The 12,863-nt window shown below is 42.3% G+C and overlaps 1 protein-coding gene across 6 annotated transcripts in view; it reads left to right on the top strand.

Moving 5' to 3' along the window:
• LOC140714305 (PH and SEC7 domain-containing protein 1-like) overlaps window positions 1-12,863 on the top strand; it is a 226,103-nt gene that overhangs the window by 69,529 nt on the left and 143,711 nt on the right. For all 6 annotated transcript variants that reach the window (XM_073025411.1, XM_073025416.1, XM_073025415.1 and 3 more), the window contains 2 exons: window positions 1,171-1,282; window positions 3,079-3,571. In XM_073025411.1, coding sequence (XP_072881512.1) covers window positions 1,171-1,282; window positions 3,079-3,571 — 605 coding nt within the window. The remainder of the gene's footprint in view (window positions 1-1,170; window positions 1,283-3,078; window positions 3,572-12,863) is intronic.

The following is a 12,863-nucleotide window of genomic DNA, read 5'->3' as shown; positions in this document are numbered from 1 at the left end:
GCCGTAGATGCTGCCTGACCTGTTGAGTTCCTTGAGCATTTTGTGTGTTTTACTCAGGTTATTGCTGTTATGAGTATAAATGCCATGAAAATTACCCTTTTGCAACGGCAACACAATACATAAAAAAATGGCTGCCCTCAGGGTGGAGGAGCAACACTTTGTTCCATCTGGGTAGCTTCCAACCTGCTGGCAAGAACGCTGATTTCTTCTTTTGGCAAAAAAGTTCCCCCCACCCTCCTCTATTCCACACTCTGACCTTTTACTTCTTCTCACCAAAGGGTCAAGGGCCTCTGGGTCCCCTCCGTTTTCCTTTTCTCCCACTCTTCTCTCCTGTCAGATTCCTTCTTCTCCAGCCCTTGACCCTTTCCCACCTACCTGGCATCACCTTTCAGCTCACCTCCTTCCCCTCTCCCCATCTTTTTATTCTGGTAACTTCCTTCTTCCCTCTCAGACCTGAGGAAGACTCTTGGCCTGAAATGTCGACTATCTGTTCATTTCCATAGATGCTTCCTGACCTGTTGAGTTCATCCAGCATTTTGTCTGTGATGCTTTGGATTTCCAGCATCTGTAGACTTCCTTGTGTTTATTATAGAAACTTAAATTATACATAATTTACACATGGGTAAAGAGCCCCACTGCCTTATGGGCAGCGTCGGGAGTAAAACCAGACAGCAAGTCTGGAGCGGCGCCCCTAAGGCAGCTGGATGTCATTGAACATCTTCCCGGCAGCTCCTGCAGCCAAGCTGGTGCCAAACGTATTGCTTCATAAACTTTCCTTTGGACTACACTGGCGAGCCCGAGAGGGGGATCCTGATGACTGGGCGTTTCAGGATTTCCGTACCTTCTCACCAGATTTGTGGTAACCATCATCATCACCCTTTGTCCTTAGACAGATGATGCCAATTGCCACACATGTGCAAAATAAAACCCAAAACAAACTTAACAATATTAGTGCATGTTGATGAAGAGAAAAAGAGATAGTGTCTGAGATAGTGTTAGGGCTTCTCCGGTCCGTTCCAGATCACAATGGCAATGGGGACAAAGCTGTTATTGAAACTTCAAGTGGGGCTCTTAAAGCTCCTGCAGCTTCAGTCTATTGGCAGCATTGAAAAGAGAGCTTGGCCAAGGTGTCTTGATGAACAATGAGCTCCTTTCTGTTTTTTTTTTAAGGCATTCTCCTGCACATGGGCCAGGGAACATTCCGAGCGGGCTCAGAAGATCGCAAAGGCCAGGCGAGAGTTCTTCTATGGAACATCGGAGCCACAAGCCCCGGAAGATAAAGGTAAATGCTAAAACCAGCTTGAACATGTTGGAAAAATGCCACCAGATCGTGTCAGATTCGTTTATTGTCATACACACCAAGGTGCAATGAAATTGATTGCTCGCACGAAGCCCAGAATTCCGCAGTTCATATTTTCAGTATTATTTATTTATTTATTTATTGTTTTTGTACACATTGTCTTCTTTTGTATACTGATTGCTTGCCAGTTGTTGCTTGTGTGTAGTTTTTCATTGATTCTATTGTATTTCACTGATCTATTGTTATCAACACATGGTAATAATAAAAGTACTTACTCAGTGGCCACTCTATTAGGCACCCCTGTACACCGGCTCATTAATCAGCCAATCACGCGGCAGTAACTCAATGCATAAAAGCATGCAGACATGGTCAAGAGGTTCAGTTGTCATTCAGACCAAACATCAGGATGGGGAAGAGATGTGATCTAAGTGACTTTGGAATGATAGTTGGCACTGGGTATGGTATGGTTTGAGTAACCCAAAAACTGCTGATCTCCTGGGATTTTCACACACAACAGTCTCTAAAATTTACAAAGAATGGTGTGAGAAACAAAAAAGAAACATGTAATGAGTGGCGGTTCTGAAAGTGAAAATGCCTTTTTAATGAGAGAGGGGTCAGAGGAGAACAGCCTGACCAGTTTTAGCTGACAGGAAGGCGAAAGTAACTTAAATAACTACATGTTACAACAGTGGAGTGAAGAAGACTGTCTCTGAATGTACAACACATCGAACCTTGAAGTGATTATGTTACAACAGCAGAAGACCATGAATATACAGTTAGTGGCCACTTTGCTAGGTCCAGGAGGTACCTATTAAAGTGGCAACGGAGTGTATCATGATAACGATATAATAACAGTAAATATAGAAACAAGTGTAAAATCAACAGAATGGTGCAAGGGATATTAGCGCAAACTGAGCTGGTGCAGACAGAAATGTTAAAGTGTGACAGGAGATTGCAGAATGACAGAAAATGAACTGGTAGTTCATTCCAAATATGCACCACTCTTAAATGAAGAAGCTACCCCTGATATATTTTTTAAATCTCCCACCTCTGGTTTTAAACCAATGCTCCTTTGTTTTCAGCAAGCCTCTCTGGGGGGAAAATGATGAGCTGCTTTCACCTTGCCTATGGCCCTCTGTCAGGTCACTCCTCAGTCTCCTGCGTTGCAGCGAGCGGGTGGGAAAGGGGCTCGTTTTACCGTTGTCCTGTTGTTGCCGCTGGTGCTGCTTATGTTGTTTGCTGAACACGCTCGGCATGTGAGGTTGGCATCAGAATGTGTGGCGACACTTGCGTGCTGCCCCCAGCACATCCTTGGGCATTGTTGGCTGTTAACAAAAGCATTTCACTGTATATTTTGACGTGCTTGAGATAAATAAATCTAAATCGGATCCTGGACCTGGACCTGAATGGAAGTGGGAGAATTAAGGGTTTCAAAATATGGCAACGCCATCAGGAAGGGGATATGAAAAGAGTGGTTAGTTCAGAATTCTGACACCAGTCATAGACATCCTTTATTACAGCTCTTTTATTTATCTAAGTGCTGACACAGGTAAACAGCAGATAAATTCAACCAAAGTTTCGTCTGTGAAGTGACACTTAAATTGCCTCACTTTCTACTCTTAGGAACTTGTGCTTTTTAATCACAACGTGTTCAAGCAGAGTTGGTCAATGTACTTTCAGTTCAGTTGCACTGAATTGAGTTTAGTTTTGAGCCTCATTACCTCTTGGGCAGGGTCTGAGAATTCACTGCCTAACACTCTGTTTGTCACTTTTTGCAGGAGAACCTGGAATCCAGCAACCATTGGCAAATCTGCACATCACTGAAAATAATGAGGCAGCAGAGGAGAAGCAGAAGGAGCCATTCGCTGCTGGACCCTCTGAGGCTTGGAAGCCTGTCTGCCAGGGCTTGGGAGAGTTGCACGGAGGTCTGAAGGGCCCACCTTTGCCAAATGGGAATTGCGCGGCAGGGGGCGTATCCAGGGAGACCAGGTACTCGGAGACAGACCTGGATGCCGTGCCGGTAAGGTGCTACCAGGAAACCAACCTGGATGAAGTCATGGCCGAGTATGAGATGGTCGGTCCCGCCGGATGTCAGAGTCTGCACCTGCCAGGCTCTGTGGTTGGATGTGATGCTCAGAGAGACCACGCTGCCTCTCCGGTGGAGACCGCGATAGATGACAGTCCTGGGGGTGGGGAGGAGAGCAGAGGAGAGCAGCCCAAAGACCCTGAGGATGAAGTGTTCTACGAGTCCTGTTCTGCTGTTGCTGACAGGTAAGTGTGCCCTCAAGGGGCAAGTGTCACAGGTGATGCCCACTATAAAGGTCACCCACACTGAGATACTTTGTTAACATGAGAAACGTAACTTTCTCTTCAATCTGGATGCTCAGCTGAGGAACTTGCTTGGTCTCAATGGGACATAGCTGGAATCTTTGTGTCCTTTCTGACACAGTGAATGAATTATGTGCTTACTGTGCTTGGAATAGCTGAACCTTGATTCACTGGGTACTTACAATGGTAGTCTTTTGACTGCTTTGATTATTTCAGACAAAGGGCAGCTAAGTGTCCTCCAACTGAAACGTTGACTCTCTCGCCTTCTACAGTTATGAGGGGTATCGATAGGGTTAATGCAGCAGGCTTTTTGCTCAGAGGTTTGGTGAGACTAGAACCAGAAGTCATGTGATAAGGGTCAAAGGTGAAATATTTAAAGGGAACCTGAGGGGGAACTTCTTCACTCAGAGGGTGGTGTGAGTGCAGAAAAAGCTGCCAAGCGGGAAGAGGTGGATATAGGTTCAATTTCACCATTTAAGAGAACTTTGGATAAGTACACGGATGGGAGGGGTATGATGGACTGTGGTCCACATAAGGGTCCATGGAACTAGGTAGAATTATAATTCAGCACAGACTAGATGGGCCAAAGGTCCTGCTTCTGTGCTGTAGTGTTCTAAGACTCGATGATCCTCTGTGTTTTTCCAGCAATTTCAGTTTTTGTGTGAGCCATTGAAGACCAATAAGACAGGGCTCATGTCTGAAATTTATGTCATGCAATGAAAGACCAAGGTCAGACAAGGTAATAGCTCCCTGCTATTAATGAGTTGTCCATTAACTCTTTGGAACCTGCCCAAGATATTATGCAAAAGCCAAGTTATTATGTTATTAGAGCATACCTTGACAGGTGGCTGTTTGAGATAGCATGTTGATGGAGAGTAAGAGATAGGTTGTGTTACATAGAACTTGCAATAGCATTGGTTATCTGATTATGCTGGATGACTGACTAACAATGCATCAAAACCAAATATTGCAACATGTAATAATAATGTGGACATGTGGAAGCCTTTTAGGACCAAGATGAGGAAAAACTTCTTCACACAGAGAGTGGTGAATCTGTGGAATTCTCTGCCACAGGAAACAGTTGTGGCCGGTTCATTGGCTATATTTAAGAAGAAGTTAAATATGGCCCTTGTGGCTAAAGAGATCGGGCGTATGGAGAGAAAGCAGATACATGCTTCTGAGTTGGATGATCAGCCATGATCATACTGAATGGTGGTGCAGGTTTGAAGGGCCGAATGGCCTACTCCTGCACCTATTTTCTATGTTTCTATGTAATCTTAACCCAGTGTTCATCTGTGCTCCATCACTAACCGGTGAGATGGTCAAATGGTGAATATATCTCAGTAGGAACTTGGTGCCTAATTAGTGGGGATAGTCAAAGTGTGTTGCAGGATATAAAGACCAAAAACAAAGAGGCTGGGTCAATATTGAACTCTGCAACTTCAGGTTTCTCATTCTTTCTTTCAATCTATATTAAATCTGGCATTTCTCCAGACTTCCTGCCATGATTTTAGCTCAGTTCTTCTCTCTCCATTGATATAACATGTCTTGCTCTCCTGTCCCACCACCCTGCCATTGGCAATAACACAGACAAGAAGCATCATCTGCCTTTAACTGCCCCATTTACTCATTTGATCTCACCCTATCAGAGATATTTCCTTTGTCTTAACCACCACTTCCAGCCACTTCCCCTATAACTCCAAAACAACTTGTTATCTGTTCTGTATTCCAGTTCTGATGAAAGGTCTCCGATCTGAAAGGTTAACACTGCTTGTTCTTCCACAGATGCTGCCTGATCCGTCGAGTATTTCCAGCATTTTCTGTTTTTATTTCTGATTTTACGCATCTGCAGCTTTTTAAAAATGTACATTTAGTGGTGGAGTTAATGTCATCTGCTGACTGAAGGAATGAGAGGCCAATGGGGGATGGTGATGGAGGTCAAAGGGTTAAACAATGATGGAATAGATTTCTTCCACACATCTTACAATAACCCATTAGTGAGGCCTCTTTGCAATCACTGAACCATATCTATTGCAAACTGTGGATAAGTTCCACTGTATCATTTCTAGTCAGTTTGCCAAGCAGCTGACTGGCGAGATATGGTCTAATTTTATAAAGTATTTAAAACCTGGAAACAGACCATCATGTCTGTGCTGTTATTTATTCTCTACAGAAGGTTAATTGCACACAAGGGATATCCTTTAATAATTTCCCTGATCTCTCTACATTGTTCACTCCACTTAGTTGGTGATCATTATTTTGGTTCCCTCACCTTATCCACATTCATCTCTGTACTTGCCCTTAATTTAATTCCCATCAGGACTTACTCACTGTCTGTAAGGAGTTTAAATGTTCTCCACGTGACCTGATGGGTTTCCTCTGAGTCCCCCTGTCTCTTCTCACGTTCCAAAGATGTACGGGTTAGCAGGTTAATCGGTCACGTGGATGAAAGCATCGTTGGCCATGCCAGCATTTATTGCCCATCCCTTATTTCCCCAGAGTAAGTAACAGAGATCCATTTTTGTAAACTGGAGATGGTATTCCCACTGCTGCTGTTGGGGAGGGACTTTCAGGAGTTCAACCAAGTGATGATAAAGGAACTGTTTCTCCTCTGGGATTATCTGATGTCACTGGAAATGACCATAAGCTTCTGATGAGTTTTCCTGGAGGGGACTAGATGATTTCCTCGTCTACAGCTGTAACATGTTCTCTCTGACATCATGGCTGCTCATGAATGTCACAAGTTTTAGCCATCCCATCTAGTGGGATCAATGTTTTGGGTGAAAGCTCAGCATTTGCCGTCTCTTTGTTTTTTATTCTTCCCCTCTGCCCACCTAGGAGGTTAGAATCTATTTCTCACATATTTAGCACATTCTTCATCGGGTGCAGAGGAGGTATCCCAGGGTGCAGCCAGGATTAGGCAGCACACTTTATGAGGAAAGGTTGAGTTAGCTCCGGCTTCGCTCTTTGGAGCAACGGAGATGTACAAGATGATAAGAAGCATAGAGAGAGTGGACTGGTTGGTGAATGGCGGAAAATATGGGGAGGATGTCAGATGGAAGTTAGAGAGTGGTGAGTGCGTGGAACATTTTGCCAAGGGTGATGGTAAGTAAAGGCAGATGCACAAGGAGCATTTAAGAGATGCTTAGATCAGCACATGGCTGAATGAAAAACGGAGGGCTACGTGAGAGAGAAGTGTTAGAATGATCTTGGTGAAGGTTAAAAGATTGACACAGAGCTATGCTGAGAGGTTGGGAGGTCATCTTTTACTACATAAAAGGTCGACTCATGAGTCTGACTACAGCAGGATAACTGTGCTTTCAGGCTTTGATTCTTCTGCCCGAGGGGAGAGTGAAGAAGAGAAAATGACCAGGATTGGGGGGGAGGAGTGATCTCGGCTGCTTTCTGAAGGCAGTGAGAAGTGTAGATGGAGTCAGCTGAGGTGAGGCTGGTTTGTGTGATGGTCTGGGCTGTGTCCACAACTTTGGGTTTGGGTCTTAGCCGAGACAATTTACCACAAAAATCGACACAGTTTGGAGCAGTACAGAGCAACTGCAATACTGGCAGGGGCAGCAACAATGGGAGGAAATTACAAACTGTTTGTAAATCGAGGTCAGGTCCTCCCATCGGCTATCGTGGGGCTACTTGGAAGAGCAATTAACTTTAATCCTATGAGTAACTGTATTCAGAGTCTTCTCTGAGGGTTCTGTCTGCATCACAGCAGAGTGCCACACTATTAACTATTTCATGAGCTGGAGGTACTTTGGCATGTGATATAAAGACGTAATAGATGCTTTTGAAATGCAAGTCTCGGTTGGTTCCCTCACAGATAAAAGCTCATCAATTCCTGCTTTCCCAAGACCATCAGAAAGCAGATAGACCCCTCATTGATGTTAGAGATTCTGACTCGGCGCTCCCTCTGCTGTTTGCCATTAGCATTACAACCTGCTTAGCGTAGCAGAGAATGGTGGGAAGATTTAGTAGGTGAAGCGACATTTGAAGAATGAGAAACAAAGTTAACATTTCAGGTGGACGACCCTTCAGCAGATCCATCTAAATGCATCTGCATTTCTTTTTTATTTTCCAGCATTGAACTGGGGTGCCTGTAGTGATATTGTTCAGATGTTCATAAGAATGTGGGAATTGTTGTCAAAGCCTGTATCTCTAAGTTCTCTTGAGAAGGTGTCTTCTTGAACTACTCTTGTCCTTTATGTCATAATGCTCCCACAGTGGGAGGGAGTTCCAGGATTTAGACCCTGTGACAATGCAGGATCTGTGATGCAGGACTCTGCAAGAAATCTCCTCACAGCTGAGTAATGGTCATTCAGTCTATTAAATCTATGACAAAAGACAGAGCATTCCATTCAATCCTGTTCTCTAAATAACTTCCTTGTAACCTCTTCTTCTTCTTCTTCTTCTTCATGTGCTATTAACTCCCCCAGGTTCTCCCATCATTTAACACTAGGGTTAAATTACAACGTTGGAGGCTTAAATCACAAAGATCAGTGTTCCCATTGGCTTCTTGCCCTTGACCTTCTTGGTAGTACAGCTGGTAGGTTTGGGAGATGCTGCCAAGGATTTACAAAGATGGCATCACTGTTATCAATCAGGGTCACGGGCAAGGGATAGTCTCTTAATGAGTGAAAGTAACTGATACCGCCGATCTATGAAAATTCTCCAACATTGCTTCAGTTTTCCTTGAGCTTATTGGCACTTGCCAAGATGAGAAACAGCATTTGACTTAGGAAAATGGTATTTAAGGTTCAAAGTAAAATTTATTATCGAAGTATGTACAAGTACAGGTAAGTTACCATATACTACATTGAGATTCATTTTCTTGTAGACATTTATTGGAAAATAGAGAAAAACTATACATAATCAAAGACTAACAAATAACCAATGTGCAAAAGAAGACAAATTATGCAAATCAAATTAACTCTGAGAATATGAGTTGAAAAGAGTGACTTATTTACAGAAAGTGAGTCTATAGGTCAAAGAATCAGTCAAGAGTAGAAGCAGCAATGATCTTTCCTCCAAGCTGGGAAAAGGTAGAGACCAAATACCTTTAAATTGAAGAAAATGGGGGGGGGGGTGGGGAGGGACAGAGGGAACAATAGGACTGGCAGTGAAAGCCCAACACCAAGAGAGCTCATGAGGTCACATTTGTAATACAGCGTATAGTTCTGGTCACCCCACTATTAATCTGGAGAGGGTGCAAAAATATTTATGAGGATGTTATCAAGACTGGAGGGCTTGTGTTATAAGGAAAGATTGGATAGTCTAGGACTTCTTCCCTGGAGCATAGAAGGCTGGGAGGTGATCTCAGAGAGGCTTAGAAAGTGAAGTATTGATAAGGTGAACAGCCACATTCTTTCCCCCAGGGTAGGAGCATCCTAAACCAGATAGTATAGGTTTAAAGTGAAAGGGGGAAGATTTAAAAGGGACTTGAGGGAAGATGCTGAGTTCAAGAGAAAAACTGTTGGAGGCAGTGGTAGAGGCAGGTGCACTTGTGGCATTTAAAAGACAGTTACATGGGCTTTAGAAAGTATTTAGAGGGATATCATTCAAAGTTGAAAGTAAATTTTATTATCAATGTACATAAATATCACCATATACAACCCTGAGATTAATTTTCTTGTGGGCATACTCAATAAATCTATAGAATAGTAACTATATCAGAATCAATGAAAGGCCACCCAAATAAAGCATTCAACCAGAGTGCAGAAGACAACAAACTGTGCAAATGGAAAAGGAAGAAACAATAATATAAATAAATAAACAATAAATATCAAGAACATGAGTTGAAGAGTGAGCCCATTGGTTGTGGAAACTGTTCCATGGTGGGGCAAATGAAGTTGAGTGAAGTTATCTCATCTGGTTCAAGAGCCTGATGGTTGAGCCAAATGCAGGCAAATGGGACTAGTTCGGTTAGGCAAATTGGTTGGCATGGAAGGGTCTGTTTGTATGCTGTTTAGCTTTGTGATTCCAGGAGAGACTAAATGATCCAAGTGCTGATTGAGAGATGGCAGTAAAGTCTGACTAACTCCATCTGATCTGTCTTGGAAAGGTGTACCTAGGGACAATGAATGAGACCCAAGGAGAGAGGGGAAAAATACTGTGAGGTATAGAACACAGCAGATGCAGGAATTCTGAAATAAAGAGAAAGCTGGAAATACCAGGTCAGACAGCATCTACAGAGAGAGGAAAACTGAGTTAGTAATCCAGGATGATGAACTTTCGTCAGGACTGTCTGTAGGAGGCTGACGGTGGAGATGTCCAGGAGGGAGTGGCAGGATGCCAAAAGCTCAAAACTATAATTAGTTAATGCTGGAAACACTCAGCAGGTCAGGCAGCATCTGTGGGGAGAGAATCAGAGTTAATGTTTCAGATTTAAAACTATTTGTCTTAACTGAGAAAGAAGAAACTAAAAACTGTTCTTTAAGTTACACCTATGAAACAAGGATAGGAAAACAAATATCTTTGATTGGGAGACACCATGTTAAATGGGTTAGTGGGCAGTTTGAGGGAATCAGGCTTCTTTTTCTGTGTGTTATATTACTAATGGAAGGGCTATGAGCTGCATGTCAGGCTGAAGTAAAGGAGAGATGAATTACAGCAGAATTGGCTGGTTTTATGATAGGTAGAGGAAGCAAAATACCTCTGGTTGAAAAAAATCAATATTGACACCAGAAAGCTGTATCAATCCCAAACTATGTGTCCAGTATTTTCTGCATTTATTTCAGGTCTCCAGCAGTTTTTTTTTATTGGCTGGAACCTCTGTGTCACTTCTTTTTGTTTCCCTGTTCAGTCTGTTGGCTGGGAGTCTTCACTCCTGACCATGGAACAGGTCCCTCTACTGGCCGCAGAGTCCGTAAGCAGGCACGGACCGGAGGGGAGTGTCCGTGTGAATGTAGCGAGCTGTGATCGTGAACACACGGTCTGAAGGGGCAGCAGACTGAAACCTGCAGGTGTTTGCAATAAAAATCCAACGCAAGACTGACCTGGCTGTGGCGTGGTGGCATAGCGGTTAGCACAATTGTTTTACGGTGCCAGCAACCACTAATCAGCGTTCAATTCACGCTGCTGTCTGTAAGGAGTTTGTACATTCCCTCCATGGCAACGTGGGTTTCCTCTGGGTACCCTGGTATCCTTCCACATTCCCAAGCCATATGGTTAATAAGTTATGAATATTTATGTTTGCACTGGAAGCACAGCACAATCCTTGTTGATTTCATTTAATGCAAACCATGCATTTCACTGTATGTTTTGATGTACATGTGACAAATAAAGCTAACCTTTTATCTTTTTTATAATTCAAAGCCTCCTGTACATGAAGGCATTGTCTTTACCCCATCCCCAATTCAGAAACTTTGGGGACAGCCCACAAGTGGCACCATAGAATGCCCATAACTTACTAACCATAACCCATATGTCTCTCTGGAATGTGGCAGGGAACCGGAGCACCGGATGAAATGAACACCGTCACAGTGAAAATGTACAATCTCCTTACAAACAGTGGTGACAGAATTATAAAGAGTTATGGCAATGTTTCCCAACCTTTTTTCAGCACCTTCATACTTGCCAATGCCTGTCTTAGGCACAATATAATTTTCAGCAGCCCCGTAGCGTTAAAAAAAAAGTCTTCTATATACTAATATGAAAAAAATTATTCAGCTTTAAATTTTTATTTGGCTTTAAACGTAGCTTACAGCTTACACCCATGCACTGTACAGTAGCTTCGATATCAATGTAATCCTTGAACTTGATGGTTTTTAGCAAGAGTTGAAATATTCGTTTCAAGATGTGACGGCAAATGCCTAAAGTCCCCACGTGCAACAATGTCCATGTGGTATCTGTTATTTGTGAGTATGTGGTTCACTGCACTGAAGCCTCTTTCAACAAGGTAGGAGGATGGAAATGCAATGAGGAACAGTTTGGCTCTTCTCCAAATACCAGGAGACTTCATATGACAGTATAACCACGTATCACAAAAGCTGACATCTTTGAAAAGCATCTTTTGCTTCTTCATCATTCTGAATTTCAATAATTTCTTCTTGCAAGCTCTCTTCCCATTCTTCAACCTTGCAAAGAAATGTGTTAATGACCCTGTCTGAAATTTCCAGATTGTTCAAATCCTTGAATCAATTCTGAAAATCCTTCTACGGTGACTGCAGGTATAAGCAGTACTCTTGCAAGTCAGTGTCTGTGAAAGAAAGCTCCATGCTGTCCATGTAGGGCAACTGTGAGAACATTCTTCCCCCAATGTTTTGTTTATTTATTTCCAATTTTCAAATAAAAGTGGACACTGAACATTTTGCCTGGTTTAAATTGAAAATCTCACCCTGCAGTTTCATATTTAGAATGTTAATTTTTGTCATATAGATCACCCATGTATGTCACATCTCCACAAAGAAGCTCAATCTTGTTTCCCAAGCTCTTGTCCACTTAAGCAAATATTCAACCCGAGTGTCAAAAAGATCAAAGAAATGTTTTAAGCAGCAGCCTTTTGACCGCCAATGCACTTCAGTGTGAAGAAGCAAGCATTCAAACTCTTCATCATTATCTTGGCATAACTGGCATATCTTGATATTTAATAGATGAGCTGTAATTTTGTTGATAGCAGATATTACAAGAGTCATGCTTGAAAAAGAATGCTGGCTGAGGTTTTTGGCTGTGAACTGTTGACGATGAATTACACAATGGATTGCAAACAGACTTGGAATTTCTTTTTTCATAAATGCCACTATACCAGCATGGTGACCTGTCATATACAGTGCTCCATCTGTTGCGCATGTTCCTAATCAGAATACTTTTATTCTCAGTATATATTTTGAGTTCGTTGTAGGTCGATTCACCATTGATATTTGATTTTAACTTTTTACAAAAGAGAATCGCTTAATAAACTTTTCCATTTTTGATCAACCATACATATGCCATCAGTAATGTTTCATTGTCTCACACAGTTGACTCATCCAGTTGTATCCCAAATTCTGTTTTTTGTAGCTCTGTGCATAGTTGATACTCAGTGTCTTCACTCATTTCATCAATATGATGAGCTACAGAGATATTACTTAGAGGAATTGATTTTCAAATATTGGTATCCATTTTGGGAACAGTAGTGAGCATTTCTGATACAGCAGACATTATTAATCTTTCACCAATTTTATGAGATTTTCCACATTTTACTATCATTTTGGAAATGTTATAAGAAGCTATGAAATGACTATCAAGCTCA

This window comes from Hemitrygon akajei, chromosome 21 (genome assembly GCF_048418815.1).
Source record: "Hemitrygon akajei chromosome 21, sHemAka1.3, whole genome shotgun sequence".
Taxonomy (NCBI): Eukaryota; Metazoa; Chordata; class Chondrichthyes; order Myliobatiformes; family Dasyatidae; genus Hemitrygon; species Hemitrygon akajei.
The sequence above is the reverse complement of the archived record's forward strand: the minus strand, read 5'-3'. Positions and strand labels throughout refer to the sequence as shown.